Raw genomic sequence first — 15,213 nt, forward strand, 5'->3', positions numbered from 1 at the left:
TCTAATTGACTCTATATATACTATCAGTCACCTACATACTTCCAATATTGTAGATCAACAGCCGTATCTATATTTGAAATGCCACTTTTTGAAACAACAGACTTTGATTACAACATAGTTTCTTGCTCTCAAGCCCTCTACACCCAATTCTATAAAATTATAAAGAAACAATCTAAACACAACCCAAATTTTAGCTATATGATTGAGTTTTTCAAGTACAAATTACCGGAAATGAGGATAATAACTTTGGCTCGCCCTGTAGTTACACACACCACACCAGGAAATGCTGATCATGCATCTTGCACAATAATTCAGTGTGAAGAAATGGCTTTATTCACCTTATTATTTAATTCGTGAGTTCGCTTCTAATCATGATATATAAATACATCTTAAATATTTACTTAAATTCCCGGTTGAACTTTTTTTATGTATGTTTACTCAGCAGTTACAGTATAAACTCTGTCGGTAAGAGCAATAGTACTTTCTTTATAAGAGAGCTTGATTTTTTAAGCAATATAGGTAAGCAATTTTTTCAAAACAATTCTCCGTTAGCACTACATCACATGCAACAAATCCGCTGAACTCACAAGTTTGTGCATCAGTCATCAATTACGTGAACAGTTCCCATGAGTCTCAATCAGAGCGTGGCAATGGACGTCAGCAGTTCGAAATTGTTGTCTTCAAAATTGTTCCTGAATTCCAAAAACGCGGTTTAATCCACGTACATTACATTTTGAAGACTTTGGTACATCAATAAACACCGTACCAATTTTTCTTACTAGGCATATTACACGAATTGTGGCAAGGAGCGTAGCTTTCAAGTTGTGCAATTAGCACAAGTCTTTTACATATGTTGCTCATGTAGAACCATATTCCTTTCACTAATTTGAGATAGTGCCTAATTTCAGTCTTTCTTTATTAGCCACCAGTAGTTCATCATGTAGCAAATGGTATAAAGTAATGTTGTGATCTGATCTAAATTTTTTCCATAATCTCCCTGCTGCAGATCAATTCAAAATGTTTTGCAATTTAAACTTTGAATGTAATGCCAAATTGTGAAATAGAATCAGGAGTTAGAGTAAAATCCAAAGGGGATCCCAATCAAGGAAATCAAAACAAGCTAACGACAAACACGGGTATCAATTGAATTATGATTGACAGCCTTATAGTGAGATACTGTAATACCAAAACCGTTGAGCTTAGAGCTTACGGCTTCGGACTTAAGGTTAGATATATTCTGGGTGGAGGATATTATTGCAGATCCATCCGTCATGCACGGCCGTGCACCTCACCATGGTGGAGAAACGTGCTTAAGATCACATGTTGCACTTGCTTTCTTTCTATTCGTCTACTATACCCAATATATTGTGACAAAAAATAAATACATTAAAAACTACGATTATCAGAATATATAAGCAAAATAGTTATGTTCCTGTAATTAAATCCACAACTAATTGGAAAACTCTGAAGCTTTAATAAAAATGCAAAGGCTAACAACTAAGGCATTTTGGTAGTAAATAATGTAAGTAACGTAAATGACTAAATTTTGGGTTTATAGGACTGTTTCAGACCGGGAATTAGGGTTAGATTAATATCTATACAAATGTACAAACGTAAATTATGTCGACATCTGCAATTACCTTGTGACCTGCTCTCAAATTCATTCACGAAACCACGAATAGTACGAGCAGCCGTCTTTCACCTGTTCTCTAATACGCTAAACTAAGTACTTTAATACTCGAAGTACATCTATATCACTGCATCCAAGTATCCACCAACCTTCATATCCAGCTCATGAGGCTATTGTTATTAAGAATTATTTTCGGAAAATAGGAATCCAGTAGTGATGAAACAACTTACCATCAAAATCAACAAGCATAGACCAAGGTTCGTCATTTGATAAGATTCGTAACTAGCTATTCAACTTGATATTGCGTATTTATTAATTTAACCTACCTGATTTAATGAGTTTGAAGTTTGCAATTTAATATTAATAAGAGGATCCTCTATATAAACATCTCAGCAATCTAATAAATCAATAAAATCAGCACAATATATACCTTCAGTTAATGATCAATAAATCTCACTTATTATCCATTCGATCCATCTAATCGCGATATACCCGAGCTTAACTTGATTCAGCATTGATTGAAACAATATCGAAAGAGTAGGTGAACTCGACCAGGGATAATCAAAAAGCGGATTAGAAAATACTAACGTAATGTTGTGTAGCACAAGATTGAAAGCAGCTACAAATCCTTACCTTCCATTATTCGAATTATCGAATTACTAAATACCAAATACGTCAATGTGAATAACTAGCGACTACGCATATGAAGGTCTCATATTTTCATTCGTGGCGATTTGGCAAATCCTGCAAGCAAATTAGTCGATTTTCGCAGGAGCAATTATCAAACTACTTCAAGGCCAACTACTTCGAATCCCAAGCTTATACTTTGTTAGGTCCGTACCGAATGATTTTTGTTCAATTAATGAATAGTGGATAACTGGTAACTAATTGGGAATTATCAATTGCATATTATATATTATTACTTACATTACATAGAGATCTTATTAACAAGCCGCAACCCCATAACTCATAAGAATTTGGAACTTCAAATTATATTTGCAAAGCGGGCCAATCTGAACACAATGGTTTTGAATTCAGTTACCGGATCACGGATGAGATACCATGGATATAAAGCTGCTAATGGAACCAAGGCCAAACTGATAACCTCACATCCAACATTACGACACAAATTCACAGTCAATCCGAGAAATATCCAAATCTCAATTCAAATACTCTTGCCAATAAAGTCTGTTCAGTTATTTTTCACTTGTATCATCAATATCAGCTAGATCAACAATTGACATGGAGCGCTTTTATGTTTACTCTGCTTTTCAAACTTAACTGCTTCTCCATTACAGAAGTGTTCCTAATCCCCACTTTCTACATTTCGAATACAATCTCAGTATGTAGCCATTTAGAAACCTCAAAATTTGATTTCGAAAATGCAAAAGCCTTATAAATACACATTACCCTCCAATTCCACATCTATTAACCGCAGATTTATCCAATTTTCCCCAACTCCCGATGGCGGATCCAACTGAATCAACTACACATGGCTTGTATTTGACGGGTAACTTTGAAATCGAAAAGAAGGTTTGTTTCTTACTTGAACACAATCGTTGAGCCATACTAATTCTATTATTGTTTCTTGAACAATCCAGACTTCCCCAGAAAATGGGTGGCGAGCAGAATACAGAACTTACGCTACTTCAATCACCAGCGGAGGAGCTCACAGAGAGCGATCAATGAGTTACGAAATTATTGCTAGAGGATTCAGTCACACTCAATTCAAACTTGAACCCGGCAACATCTATTTATTAAGAGGTTCTTTCTTCCCTTCTAATTCCGAGGAAACTAACAAAGATATATTGTTCTTTGAGGCCTCCGATAGAGTATTGATCAGTTCTTCTGCAAACTTCACTGGTAATCTGGTGGATTCAATTGGAGTCACTGGAGTTGGGATCGTTAAAGCTATTACTAAGATTCCAGAACCAAGAACCAATGGTTGTTTACCTAATCCTGCTGATGAAGGAAAATTTGTAACGGTTGTCACCGTTTTGCACTCCGATTACCACCCTATTGTAAGTTCAGCATCCGAACTGTTTTTGTTCAAAGCTAATTCTGGTTTGAAGGCGAAAGAAGCTAAACAATGCACAGTTCAATACCGCATTCCGCCTACTCGCAACTTAGCCGGAACTCCCAAAATCCTGCAGATTGGCCGAGAATATCAATTCCATGGCTTTTTGAAAGACTTTGACGAAGAAGCTCTTGTTTATATAGTCATTGTAAGTTGGATTTTGTAATTAAATATTCATAGCTTAACTTTTTATATCTTGCATTTTAGGCAAACAAGGTGTCGCCAACTACTGGTAGTAAGGAGTATGACGTGGGAACCAACGCTAGCAATGATACCAAGGGCGATCAGAAACCTCAAATCTCTCGAAAGAAACCTGTAAAGTACATCATTTGCATATTAGTAGTTAATAATTCTTTGCTGATTTGAATTAAATCAGCAGATTTACTCCACGGGCTTTGAATACTCCCTTCAAATCCCCGGTTTTAGTTACTGAGTCGGAATCAACTCCCGATCTCAAATTTGGTCCATCTGATTTTAGCCCATCGTCGTTTTTGTCTGGTTCCGGCGAACCAACAGCTGGTCCATCAGGTAGCTCCCCCAATACTGCTTTGTCTAGCTTTCTTCCAACTCCTCCCAACAAGAGAAAAACTCGTGCACTCCCCAAACGCGCCAACAAAAAGGGAAAAACTGTAGATTTGAGCTAACCGGGATCACCTTCAGCTGCATACGCACACAATTGTTTGAACTTCGCGAAATTACACCAACTCTACAACACCAGCATAACTAGCTAGAGTACAGGTGTAGCATAGTAACCTGAGTTTTTAAACAAATTGTCGTTCAGTAATCTCTTTGCAGTTACGTAGCGGTTCAAAGCACCATCTGTTTCCAATTAATTTATCTTCTGCTTCACATTTCATAGAAATAAGACAATTAGTGCTCCCCATCTCCTTATCTAAATGTTTTTCCCAAAGAACCAAACTAAGCTAAAAATGTCCAGCCTCAAAACTTTTTTTAAATTTGAAATACTATTGTGCAAGTCCGAATGTTTGTTTTATGTATGATTCTGGTTATCATCCGTTATTATTTCAAATATTTACACAAATTCTCATTGAAATTATAATGTTGTATTGAGGCACGAATCCTTCGAGGTAGATGTGAAATATGTGTAGAACAGAATGTGCGAGTCTTTAGTTGTTACAAACTGCTACGCAACTGAAACAACGATTTCAAATGCCATACAAAGTTAGTTAGGAACTATCAAACTGAGTTTTTGTGCAGTCACTACAAGTTGATTACGATGTTCCTGAGATTTCAATAAATTGACTAAAAGAAAATCCTTGAGTAGCTAATTACTGTACTACTACAAGTTCCACTAAGTGATCAAAAACAATTCGTTAAGTACCTATTTATATTGTATGAATTTGAACTCGATGGAACATGAAAAGTTTCGAACCTTCCTCGCAGAAAATTTCGATCTCGCTTCACATTCAAGTTTTGAAATTACATACATTATTACGATTGATCAAACAAATATCGACAACTCATCCACTACTATATATTGAGGCTCTTACGCTCAACGTAACACAAATTTTACGGTACAGATTCGATTGAATATAATGCTTTTGAAACAAGAATTCGCGCAGTACTGTATAATCTATGTTACTAAGATCAAGCAGCAAGGGACCTTTGAGCGAGCTCAGGAAGTGTTTTCATTATTATGCGATGACATCATTATTAGTGGTTTGGGGAACAATTCACTAATTTGACATTGAAAAGTTTAAGGACCTATGACAATTCAAGTTTTTTACATGAGGGTGTCAGATTAGATCAATAGTTCTACAATTCAAGGTCTGTAAAAGTAATCATCTTTGCAAGAAAATATTCAAGCTTGGTCAACAAAGCATCGGCGACAATACGAAGTGTGTTTGTTCAAGTTCAGTGATAAACAGCCATTACTTTGGTGAGGCAATATTTTGATTATGCTTCACTGCCCTTGTATTCAATTTTCGAAGATTGATAAATGATCAATAACTTATACCTCCTTCCCTTAAATAATTCAATACTTCCATGTGCAGCACATCTATTCAACTCCCTCTCAACAAACCCTATCCAACAACCTACCCAATTTTTGAAGATTCGCAAGTCTATTAATATAGTACTGAAGCACGATACTGCAAACATAATTGTACAAGGGGCTACACAGCAATTTTTATTTAACGTTTAACAAACATAGAGTTTATCATGTCAAGGTACCGCGCTCGGAAAGGCCCCGCAATTCCAGTTGAGAGTCTTGGCAGTGAGGGCAACTTACGATTACGGTTCTCCAACAAAATCCCGCATAGTATAGAGCAAGCAACAGATAGATGCTCTGGATGCGAAGCTCTTAGATGGGTAATTGAAAGAAGAGTCAAGGATAGGAACCTACTTCATTCAACTTACGGAAACTGCTGCCAACACGGACAGGTTGAACTTCCGATGTGCTACTTCGCAAACGACGTAGAACAAGAGGTCCCTCCGTTCTACCATGCTTTACTCACGAGGCAAGACGATAGTAAGTACTTGGCTCACTTCTAAGAAATCTATGAAACTAACATTCGCAAATCAGTCTCAAAGGAGTTCCGATCTAATATTCGAAAATATAATAACGCCATGTCTTTTACCTCACTGGGAGCTAAAATCAATAGATCGGTGATGGGACAACGTGGCGTTTACGTATTTAGAATTTCGGGTCAGATGTCTCACAACATTGGTTCTCTAATGCCATTACCGGGAGATCACCCCGGATTTGCCCAAATATTCATATATGGCGGGGGTGGTGAAGCTGAAGTTCAAACTCGAAATGCACATTTCAATAACGAACTGAATCCTCAAATCCTTCGACTCTTCCAGCATTTCATGAACTTACATAATCCTTATACAGAAGTCTTTCGATCAGCTGCTATTATCTGCCAAGATGAGAATACTTCCCAACTTAGAATCAACACCATAACTGCAGCTGGGACCGACCATAGACGCTACAACCGACCAACTGCTAATGAAGTCGCGGCTATAATCAAAGGAAATGGCCAAATTGGAGTTCATCAACACCATATAATACTTGAACGACAGTGCGGAGCCAGACAGAGGATCTCAGAGCTTCACACCGCGTACTTCGCGCTGCGATATCCTTTATTATTCCCTTACGGTTCACAAACGTGGCATGAGAATTTCATAAATCCAACGGATGCAAGTTAGTATTTTTCGTGTATTTGCCTGTAACGAAGCACAGCTCAAAGTTAGACGAATTAAAACTGACTTACACTTCACTTTCGAACTCAGGACCCACAGGCGAAGTATCAAATCTTGAATGGTTTGCTTATTTGTTATTTCAGCGCCCTACTTTCTCAATCATACTTGCTTTGGGGCGTCTCTTTCAGGAATTCGCCGTAGACATGTATGTCTGTGTCGAACATTCCCGACTCCAGTATCTACAATTTCACCAAAGGGAATTACGAGCTGAGATGTATCAAGAAGCTGTAGAAGCACTGGGAAATGAAATGGATGATGAAGTTGTAGGGCGACGCATAATCTTACCATCAAGTTTTATCGGTGGTCCAAGGCATATGCAGCAATTGTATCAAGATGCTATGACCTTAGTAGCAGAATTCGGGCACCCAAGTTTATTCATTACAATGACAGCTAATCCCCAATGGCCAGAAATTGTCGACACATTAGAGTACGGTCAATTACCAGAGGATCGCCCGGATTTAGTTGCTCGTGTCTTTCACACTAAATTTCACTCACTACTAGACGATATAACAAAGCAGGAGCGATTTGGCCAGTGCTGCGCCTACGTTTACACAGTTGAATTTCAGAAAAGAGGCCTGCCTCACGTTCATCTTATTTTGTTTCTCGACTCAGCGGATAAGCCAACTAGACCTGAACTTATAGATTGTATAATAAGTGCCAAACTACCGGATCCTAATACCGAAACTAAACTTTTCGAGTTGGTTACCCAATTTATGCTACACGGACCCTGCCAGCGATACAAATGTTGGAACGGCACCAACTGTCAATTGGGATATCCGCGTCCCTTTTGTGAAACAACAGAACTTGCAGAAGATGCCTATCCAACTTACAAAAGACGCAACAACGGGCGCTTTTTTGATAAGGGTGAAAATCACTATAATAATCAAAATGTGGTTCCGTACAATAGATTCCTAACACTGAAATATGAGTGTCACATAAATGTTGAAGTCGCAGCATCTATCAGAGCAATAAAGTATTTATTTAAATACATTCTGAAGGGGCACGATAGAACTATTGCGACAGTTGACGACCCAAATAAGGATGACGAAATACTAACTTTTGTAAATGCACGGTTTTTATCAGCTATAGAAGGTATGTATTTGGCTACTTAAACAAGTAAAGTATAATACAAAATCCGCTAACAAATGTTTTCATCCTTATTAGCTATTTGGTGTTTATTAAAATTTGAGCTTTCTGGCCGACATCCTGCAGTTCAGCGTTTGAGTCTGCACCTTGAAGATCGACAAACTATTTACTTTATTGACAAAGTTGGGCTGCGAAGAGCTATTGAAAGTGGTCGGGCAGAGAGAACCACACTTACGGAATTCTTCAGGTTATGTAGAGAAAATGCTCCATTGAGAGGATCTGACCGAACAATCCGATCTCTGAAATACCAACAAGTCCCAAAATTTTTCACGTGGAATGAAGAGAAAAAACGTTTGCAACCTCGACGCAATTCAGTAGTCTCAGTCGGACGTGTTTACTTTGCGAATATCAAACGTGGCGAAGTTTATTATTTACGTCTACTCTTGTCTCATGTTCCTGGGCCTTTATCATTTGATCACCTACGAACTGTTGATGGAGTTCTGCTCAGCAGCTTCCGTGAAGCTGCTGACAGACGTGGTCTATTACTCAGTGACCATCATTACCACGCCTCGCTCACCAAAGCAGCAGTGTGGCAAACTGGTCACCAACTACGACATATGCTCGCCATTATCCTTATACATAGTTCACCAGCTACGCCTCGAAATCTATGGTTAGACCACATAACAGACCTAACTGACGATTGCGACGCGCGGATTAGAAGATTAAATCATCGAGCTCGCCCTACTGAACAACAAATCCACAATTATGGACTCTATCTATTAGAAAAGGTAATAATTGAAATGCAATCTACCCTTGTAGATCTAGACTTGCCACCAGTCAATACACAATTGCTCCTGGAATTAGATTTGCCAGATGGAGATCACGAGATTCAAACAAACTCAACTACATCCGAAGAAAGCCAACAAAAATATTCTTCAATGTTACAAACAATGACCACCGAACAAACAGCAGTTGTTTTTGCCATATGTGAAGCTATTGTTGATCATAGACCTTATTTGGCATTTCTTGATGGACCAGGCGGAACAGGCAAAACTTTTGTCCTGAACTGCATCTTACACTTTTGCAACGCGAATCAAATACCTTTCGAAGCCGTGTCAGCAGCCGGAATTTCATCTTTATTACTATTACGTGGTCGCACAGCACACAGCGCCTTTAAAATTCCGATCCCGGTGCACGATGATTCGACATGCAATATATCATTTGGAGATATGGCTTCATACGAGATCATTAATACACATTTCATCGTATGGGATGAAGTGGCAATGCAGCATAAGTACGCAGTCGAAAGCGTGGACCGAACTCTTCGAGAGTTAACCGGAATAGACTTGCCATTTGGGGGGAAAGTTGTCCTCTTTGCAGGGGATTTTCGGCAAACTCTGCCAATTGTACGACGGGGAAATCTGATGGAACAGGCGCAGGCTTCTTTGAAAGCTTCGTTTCTTTGGGATTCTATTCATCACTTCGGCCTCACAACCAACATCAGATTAGGTGGACTATCTGCACTTCCTGAACCAGGCAACATCACATTTGGGAAGTGGCTGCTGGAATTGGGATCTGGGCGCCTTCAACGTGATCACATAGCCAACATTCCTCTCGAATACTGTAATGTTTCATTCATACGACCACCGAACCTGTACGATGCGCAACTACTTGAAGTTGAATATGGCGGAGTTCAAAACTTAATTGAGAACGAGAATTGGCCTGCCTTAACCGATTTCTACGCAGGGCGATGCTTAATAACGCCTCTCAACAAGACAGTAAATTCAATCAACCAACACGTGATGAACTCGCTACCTGGACAGTACCACACTTCAAGATCAACTGATCTTATGGATGAAGCCTTTATTGATCCCGTTACAGCTGATGTACTGAACACCTTTAATTTCCCCGGGTTTCCTGCTCATATTCTGAAACTCAGAGTAGGTGCTTGCGTTATGATCTTAAGAAATTTGAATCTGGCAACTGGCCTGTGCAATGGGACTCGACTGCTGATTACAGACTACAGTACTCATGCTTTACAATGCCAAATTTTAACCGGGAATTTAAAAGGAAAAAGAATTAGCTTGCCCAAAATGAAACTTCACCACGAAGGCAGCGAGGATTGTCCGATTCCATTCTACCGTTATCAATTCCCAATTATGCCATCTTTCTGTATGACTATTAATACGAGTCAAGGTCAAAGTCTTGATTGAGTAACTGTGCTACTCCCGAAACCGGTCTTCTCACATGGCCAACTTTACGTAGCGCTATCACGATGTAGAAATGCGTCTAATGTCAACATTTGTATTACGTCCGATTCAATGAGTTTAACTACTACAAATATAGTTTTCCACCCAATTTTAAATAATTAACGGACAACTAGCAATTGTAAGCATTATTCTCTCACATTAACGAACTTATTAATCACTAATACTTGGGTTTTTGAAATTCCATGGAATACAGAGTAAAGCAACTCAAGTAATCACTGAAATTATTGAAGTGATTATAAAGCTCGCATGCTATTACTCACGAATATATTAAAACAGTGTTACTAATTGAATCAAATATATTTTCGGATTACGCGAATGAGTAATAATGAGTAGACTACAGAAAGCTGAATCAATGGAGCGATGTAGTAAGATTTACATTCAATTTTTGAGTTATCCTTATAGATCAATATTTAAACACGAGAACTTCTACTATAAATATTGGAGTTGATTTTGGGAGCATGTATTAATAATCACGAAATCATAATACTCCTGTAGGATTCTTTTGAGCTCTAGCTTCCAGTACGTGTCCCTGTGGGTACAGCTTTCACTACATATTGTATGAACTCAAATTAACATCATAAGGCTTGTTATCAACAGTAATAAATGCAGTGTTAAATTTGGTTATATAAATATGAGCTAGAGTGAATTCAGTATCATAAAGTGAGATTTAATAAACATTATCTAATTTAAAAATCTTGACACTATTCCAGTTTGGAAATTGACCTGAATACAGGCACAAAATTACAAACAAAAGCAGTGTGTGGAGCAGAGCAGCAACTACAAAGTTGTGAATTTTCTTTTGACGCTATAAGATATAAATTGTCCAATTATCCCAAAGTCAATTACAAAAAGCGTCCAACATTAAATAGCTAACATTAATCTCAGTAGTAGCTTCTTGTAAAACTTAATATTGACCAAGAGCATTTCAAACCGAATGTCGGGATGAACATTTATCGGATGAAAAAACTTATTTATTGCTATAGATATTTCAGCAGTTGGAATTCTTGATAATTTGCGAACTTCAGAAAAGGCATTAAATCCTCGGCACAAGGTTCTGTAAGTGTAGTATCAAGAACTTAAAGACCAATCTGAGCATCCTACGAGAGCATAGCTATATATTTTCGGCAGCAATGCAAATTATATATTTTCAAAGCCGCCGAAATTAGTAAAAATTAGTAACATACTGAATAATACGAACGTAGTAGTTCTTCAATCACTCAGATTTTGATGTAGCTAACCCTTTGTGCTAATTGCTTCCTACCAATTCAAACTCATAGCTCACGAGCACTAAAGGTTGCCCAAATAGTTCTCTAAGAACGTAAGTGGAGCACCTGATTTCGTCTCTTCCAATGCTTTGATCCCGAAGTTAATCAATATTCTCGAATCCAAATATAGCAACAACTTACGAACAATTTGTTTTGAAGCTAAGAAAGTCAATATGCGTAACTCACTAGCACTCCCGACTGAAATCGTGGACTTAATTATGAATCATTTCTATGATAGTATTCCTCGCGAGTCAAATCTCATTCACCGAAGTAACAGCGGCAATAGCCAGTTTTTAGATCATCAATCAATAAAAGAATTACTGGGGTTGCGGTTAGTCTCAAAATCCTGGGCAAATGTAATCCCAGCGTACGTTTACAGGTGTTTACAACTGCAAAGCCCTTGGGTTCATGGTTTCATAATCAAGATGTGGCAAAATTGCATTCGTTCAACACCAATTTTGTACATTCATCAGCTTTGTCTAGATCAAATATTTTTTTTTCCGGAAGCGAAATATCAAGCTTTACAAAAGCACTACGGCTCTAGAGAATACGCGCGTCTTGACTTCGAGTATCAACATAAGGAGTCAGCCTCCATTTTCATGGAGAATGCAGCTGATATCATTTTACTATGTGGATCATACTTACGAGACCTCAAGTTAAAATTCACTGAATCTGTTGGTTTCTCTGATCATATGATAGATTCAATTAGGCATATTAAAAACCTCAAAAAGTTAATCATTGAAGGAGCTCGAGATCCATGTATAGTCAATGATAGTCAGTCATTAGCAGAAGTCTTGAGTAGTGTAATATCTCTAGAATCACTGTCACTTAAATTTGCTAGCTTAGAAGTAATGTGTTTGGATGCCGGGTGTTTACCAAATTTGGTTCATTTTTGGATATTCAATCACCCAAACAACTACAACGCAATTATAAATTTTATTAGCACGGAAGGAAGAAAGATCAAAGTATTAGAATGCATGCCAATGTTAATAGGGGACGAGTCAATCAAGCTATTTGAAGTTTTGAAAGAATCACTGGAAGGTATATTTGTCAGTGGAATTCCAGATGATATCAGAGAAGACTTGCGATTAGTGGAGTTCTCGAACTTGCGTTTTATCCAAATTCGTTATATGGATGATCTGTATGACTTTCCAACGTGGCTAGAATGGCCAATTTTTAAAAATGTTGAATTATTCATTATGAATTACAAGGATAGTAGAAATTATTGGAAAGAAACGTTGATCGGATTGAGAAAAACAAAAATTATTACACCACCTAATCTCAAACATTTCGTTTTCATCACTGGAAGAAAGAATCACGAAAAGGATACGTCCTTTGTAAATGGTTTCAAGCGCCACGGAATTAGTTGTCATTTTAAGTCTAATCTGGAATACACCGAAGCATTAGTAAGTGACTTTCAACACAGTTTGTAATGCTAAATATAACTAATTGTCGTTCAAATTTATTTAACAGGAAATTTTAGCTACATTGAAAAATCAAGAGTACTAAGTACCTTACATTCTAAATTTTTTACGGGTGAAGTGCATTGAGCACAAGTATCCCAATCCTAAACTAATCCTCCGTTCTCATACTTTGGAGTTAGTTAGTGGTGTAATTGTCAATGTTTGTTCAGTAAATTAAACAAATAACTATACAAATAGATTTCATTTGGTTACTTTTATCCTCTTTTATCACGCTTTTGATATTTGTAGTGAATGCTTTGCGTCACCTTGAAGTTTTTAGAATTTAAAATTCAAATTGTAATTTGTGCTTATTTTCAAACAGACCTGAAGATTCATATGACGTAAATACTGGTGAAACAATGTAGTTAAGTAGTTTTGCAACACGTTTACACAAAATACTACGAGAACAAAAACTAAGTAGCAATAATGATTGCTACTAGATTCAATATGTAAATACAAATATTCAGCTTCATGGAATGGTAAGGTGGAGACAAAACGTAACGAAAGATGCCTTATATGCAACTAGCTGAGTAAAGAATCATCCAGAGAAAGGATTTCAGTATGGAAACCAGAAAATTTCAGCTACGACGGGACAACAGAAATTTTGTCTAAAGATTTAAGAGCTACCATTAGCAGGGCATTCGGGGTTTGATATATACTGATGTATGGATACCCGAGATTTTGTAATTACTTTAGCTAGCAATGAAACTTGGAATCAGCAAAGACTTTCAAAGTAAGGGAACTATTGACCTTGATTGAACTCATTAGCAGAAAGTAAATCGCAAGGTTATGAATTGCCAGCATTTGTTGATAATTACAAGCAGACAATACTATATTTATTTGCCAATATACATTATAAGAACAAATCATCTTGTGAATAGCGCTTACTTCACGGAAATGAAATATAGTAGGGCATCTATATGTAAGTATTTCATGCTTTTGCCAAGCGTAATTAGTTAATGTCGTCTCGCGTGTTCACAAATCAATCATATTGATTGACGTAGATAAGAAAATCGAGCCTCAAAAGTTAAATCCAAAAGTTCAATTAACTTTTGGGAGTTATTAATGATTGATATAAATATATGATAGGTTGCCCGATCTTACTTATCGCTTTTGTTTGATTGCATCTCTGCTTATTTTCTTATTGAATCATAAAGCAAGTAATAATGGCTCCTTCTCAATCGCTCCCATTAGAAGTAGTAGAATTAATAATTCATTTTCTTTATGTCAACTCTACGTCAACCGCTAAGGAATCATTAAATAGCGCAGATCAAACTTTCCTTGACCAGTCATCTATCAAACAATTACTTAGTCTACGTTTGCTCGGTGAGCCTTGGGCAGCAGCTGTTCCAAAATTTGTAGAAAGCTCTTTATATTTAACTAAACCGTTATGTGATAAGTACATCATCAGAATGTGGAATAACTGCTTAGACGTTTCGAACTTATCTAACCTGCGACATCTTTGCTTGAATCCGCTCATGTTTATCCCAGCGACAAAATCAGATGGATACCACATGGGACTATCAGACAAATGCAGTGATCAATTTGAATTCGAATACAATTGCTGGGAGCCAAACTGCATTTTGATGCCCGATGCTGCCGATATCATTAGCTTATGTGGGTCCAGATTAGTTGATTTAAAGTTGATATTCGCTCGTTCAGTTGGTTTCTCCGACAGTATGGTCGTCGCAATGAAACACATACACTACACAAAATATAATATTTTCTGGGCAGAAAATTAAATTATTGATACACAAAAATATTGAGAGGCCAGGAGAAGGGCAAAAAATAAATAAAAATATGCATCTTGTTCCCTGCGGTGAGAGCTTCACTCTCCATATTTTTCCATATTTTTACAGTCCGTATTGATAAGTGTACTAACAATAAACCTTCATAATCATCCAATTACAACCTGTAACAAGCACTGAAATTTGGCTCATTAGTGTTTAGAGAAACTTTTGATTTCTGAAAACACCTATAACTTTGTCAAATCTGCCTCAAAACACTCGATTTTAAGTGCATTAGAAAGCTGAACTCTTCCTCTCAAACTTTCATAAGGTCAAGAACTATGTAGCTAGTATGACAATCATTCTATGGATCTGTATGTACAAATGTACAAAAAAGATTATATCTTTTTTAGCAGACCAGCATGCTGTGTGGTCCTATTATGAACTATTTGGAGGACAATTCCAGC

At 37.3% G+C, this 15,213-nt stretch overlaps 3 protein-coding genes across 3 annotated transcripts in view; all 3 read left to right on the plus strand.

The window, feature by feature from the left end:
- Nucleotides 1-3,094: 3,094 nt before the first annotated feature.
- MELLADRAFT_91505 (uncharacterized protein) lies at nucleotides 3,095-4,351 on the plus strand (the record flags this gene model as incomplete). Its single annotated transcript, XM_007414381.1, has 5 exons — nucleotides 3,095-3,163; nucleotides 3,232-3,651; nucleotides 3,703-3,855; nucleotides 3,915-4,027; nucleotides 4,087-4,351. The coding sequence occupies 5 exons, from the start codon at nucleotides 3,095-3,097 to the stop codon at nucleotides 4,349-4,351; spliced, it is 1,020 nt and encodes a 339-aa protein (XP_007414443.1).
- Nucleotides 4,352-10,616: 6,265 nt separating this feature from the next.
- MELLADRAFT_110286 (uncharacterized protein) lies at nucleotides 10,617-13,065 on the plus strand (the record flags this gene model as incomplete). The annotated part of the gene is made up of 5 exons (XM_007414382.1): nucleotides 10,617-10,656; nucleotides 11,275-11,347; nucleotides 11,893-11,923; nucleotides 12,030-12,962; nucleotides 13,030-13,065. The coding sequence occupies 5 exons, from the start codon at nucleotides 10,617-10,619 to the stop codon at nucleotides 13,063-13,065; spliced, it is 1,113 nt and encodes a 370-aa protein (XP_007414444.1).
- Nucleotides 13,066-14,185: 1,120 nt separating this feature from the next.
- Nucleotides 14,186-15,213, plus strand: part of MELLADRAFT_110287 (uncharacterized protein) — a gene marked incomplete at both ends in the record, with an annotated part of 2,231 nt that continues 1,203 nt past the window's right edge. Inside the window, one exon of the mRNA XM_007414383.1 lies at nucleotides 14,186-14,418. Coding sequence (XP_007414445.1) covers nucleotides 14,186-14,418 — 233 coding nt within the window. The remainder of the gene's footprint in view (nucleotides 14,419-15,213) is intronic.

The sequence above is a fragment of the Melampsora larici-populina genome (assembly GCF_000204055.1).
Source record: "Melampsora larici-populina 98AG31 unplaced genomic scaffold MELLAscaffold_43, whole genome shotgun sequence".
Classification (NCBI taxonomy): Eukaryota; Fungi; Basidiomycota; class Pucciniomycetes; order Pucciniales; family Melampsoraceae; genus Melampsora; species Melampsora laricis-populina.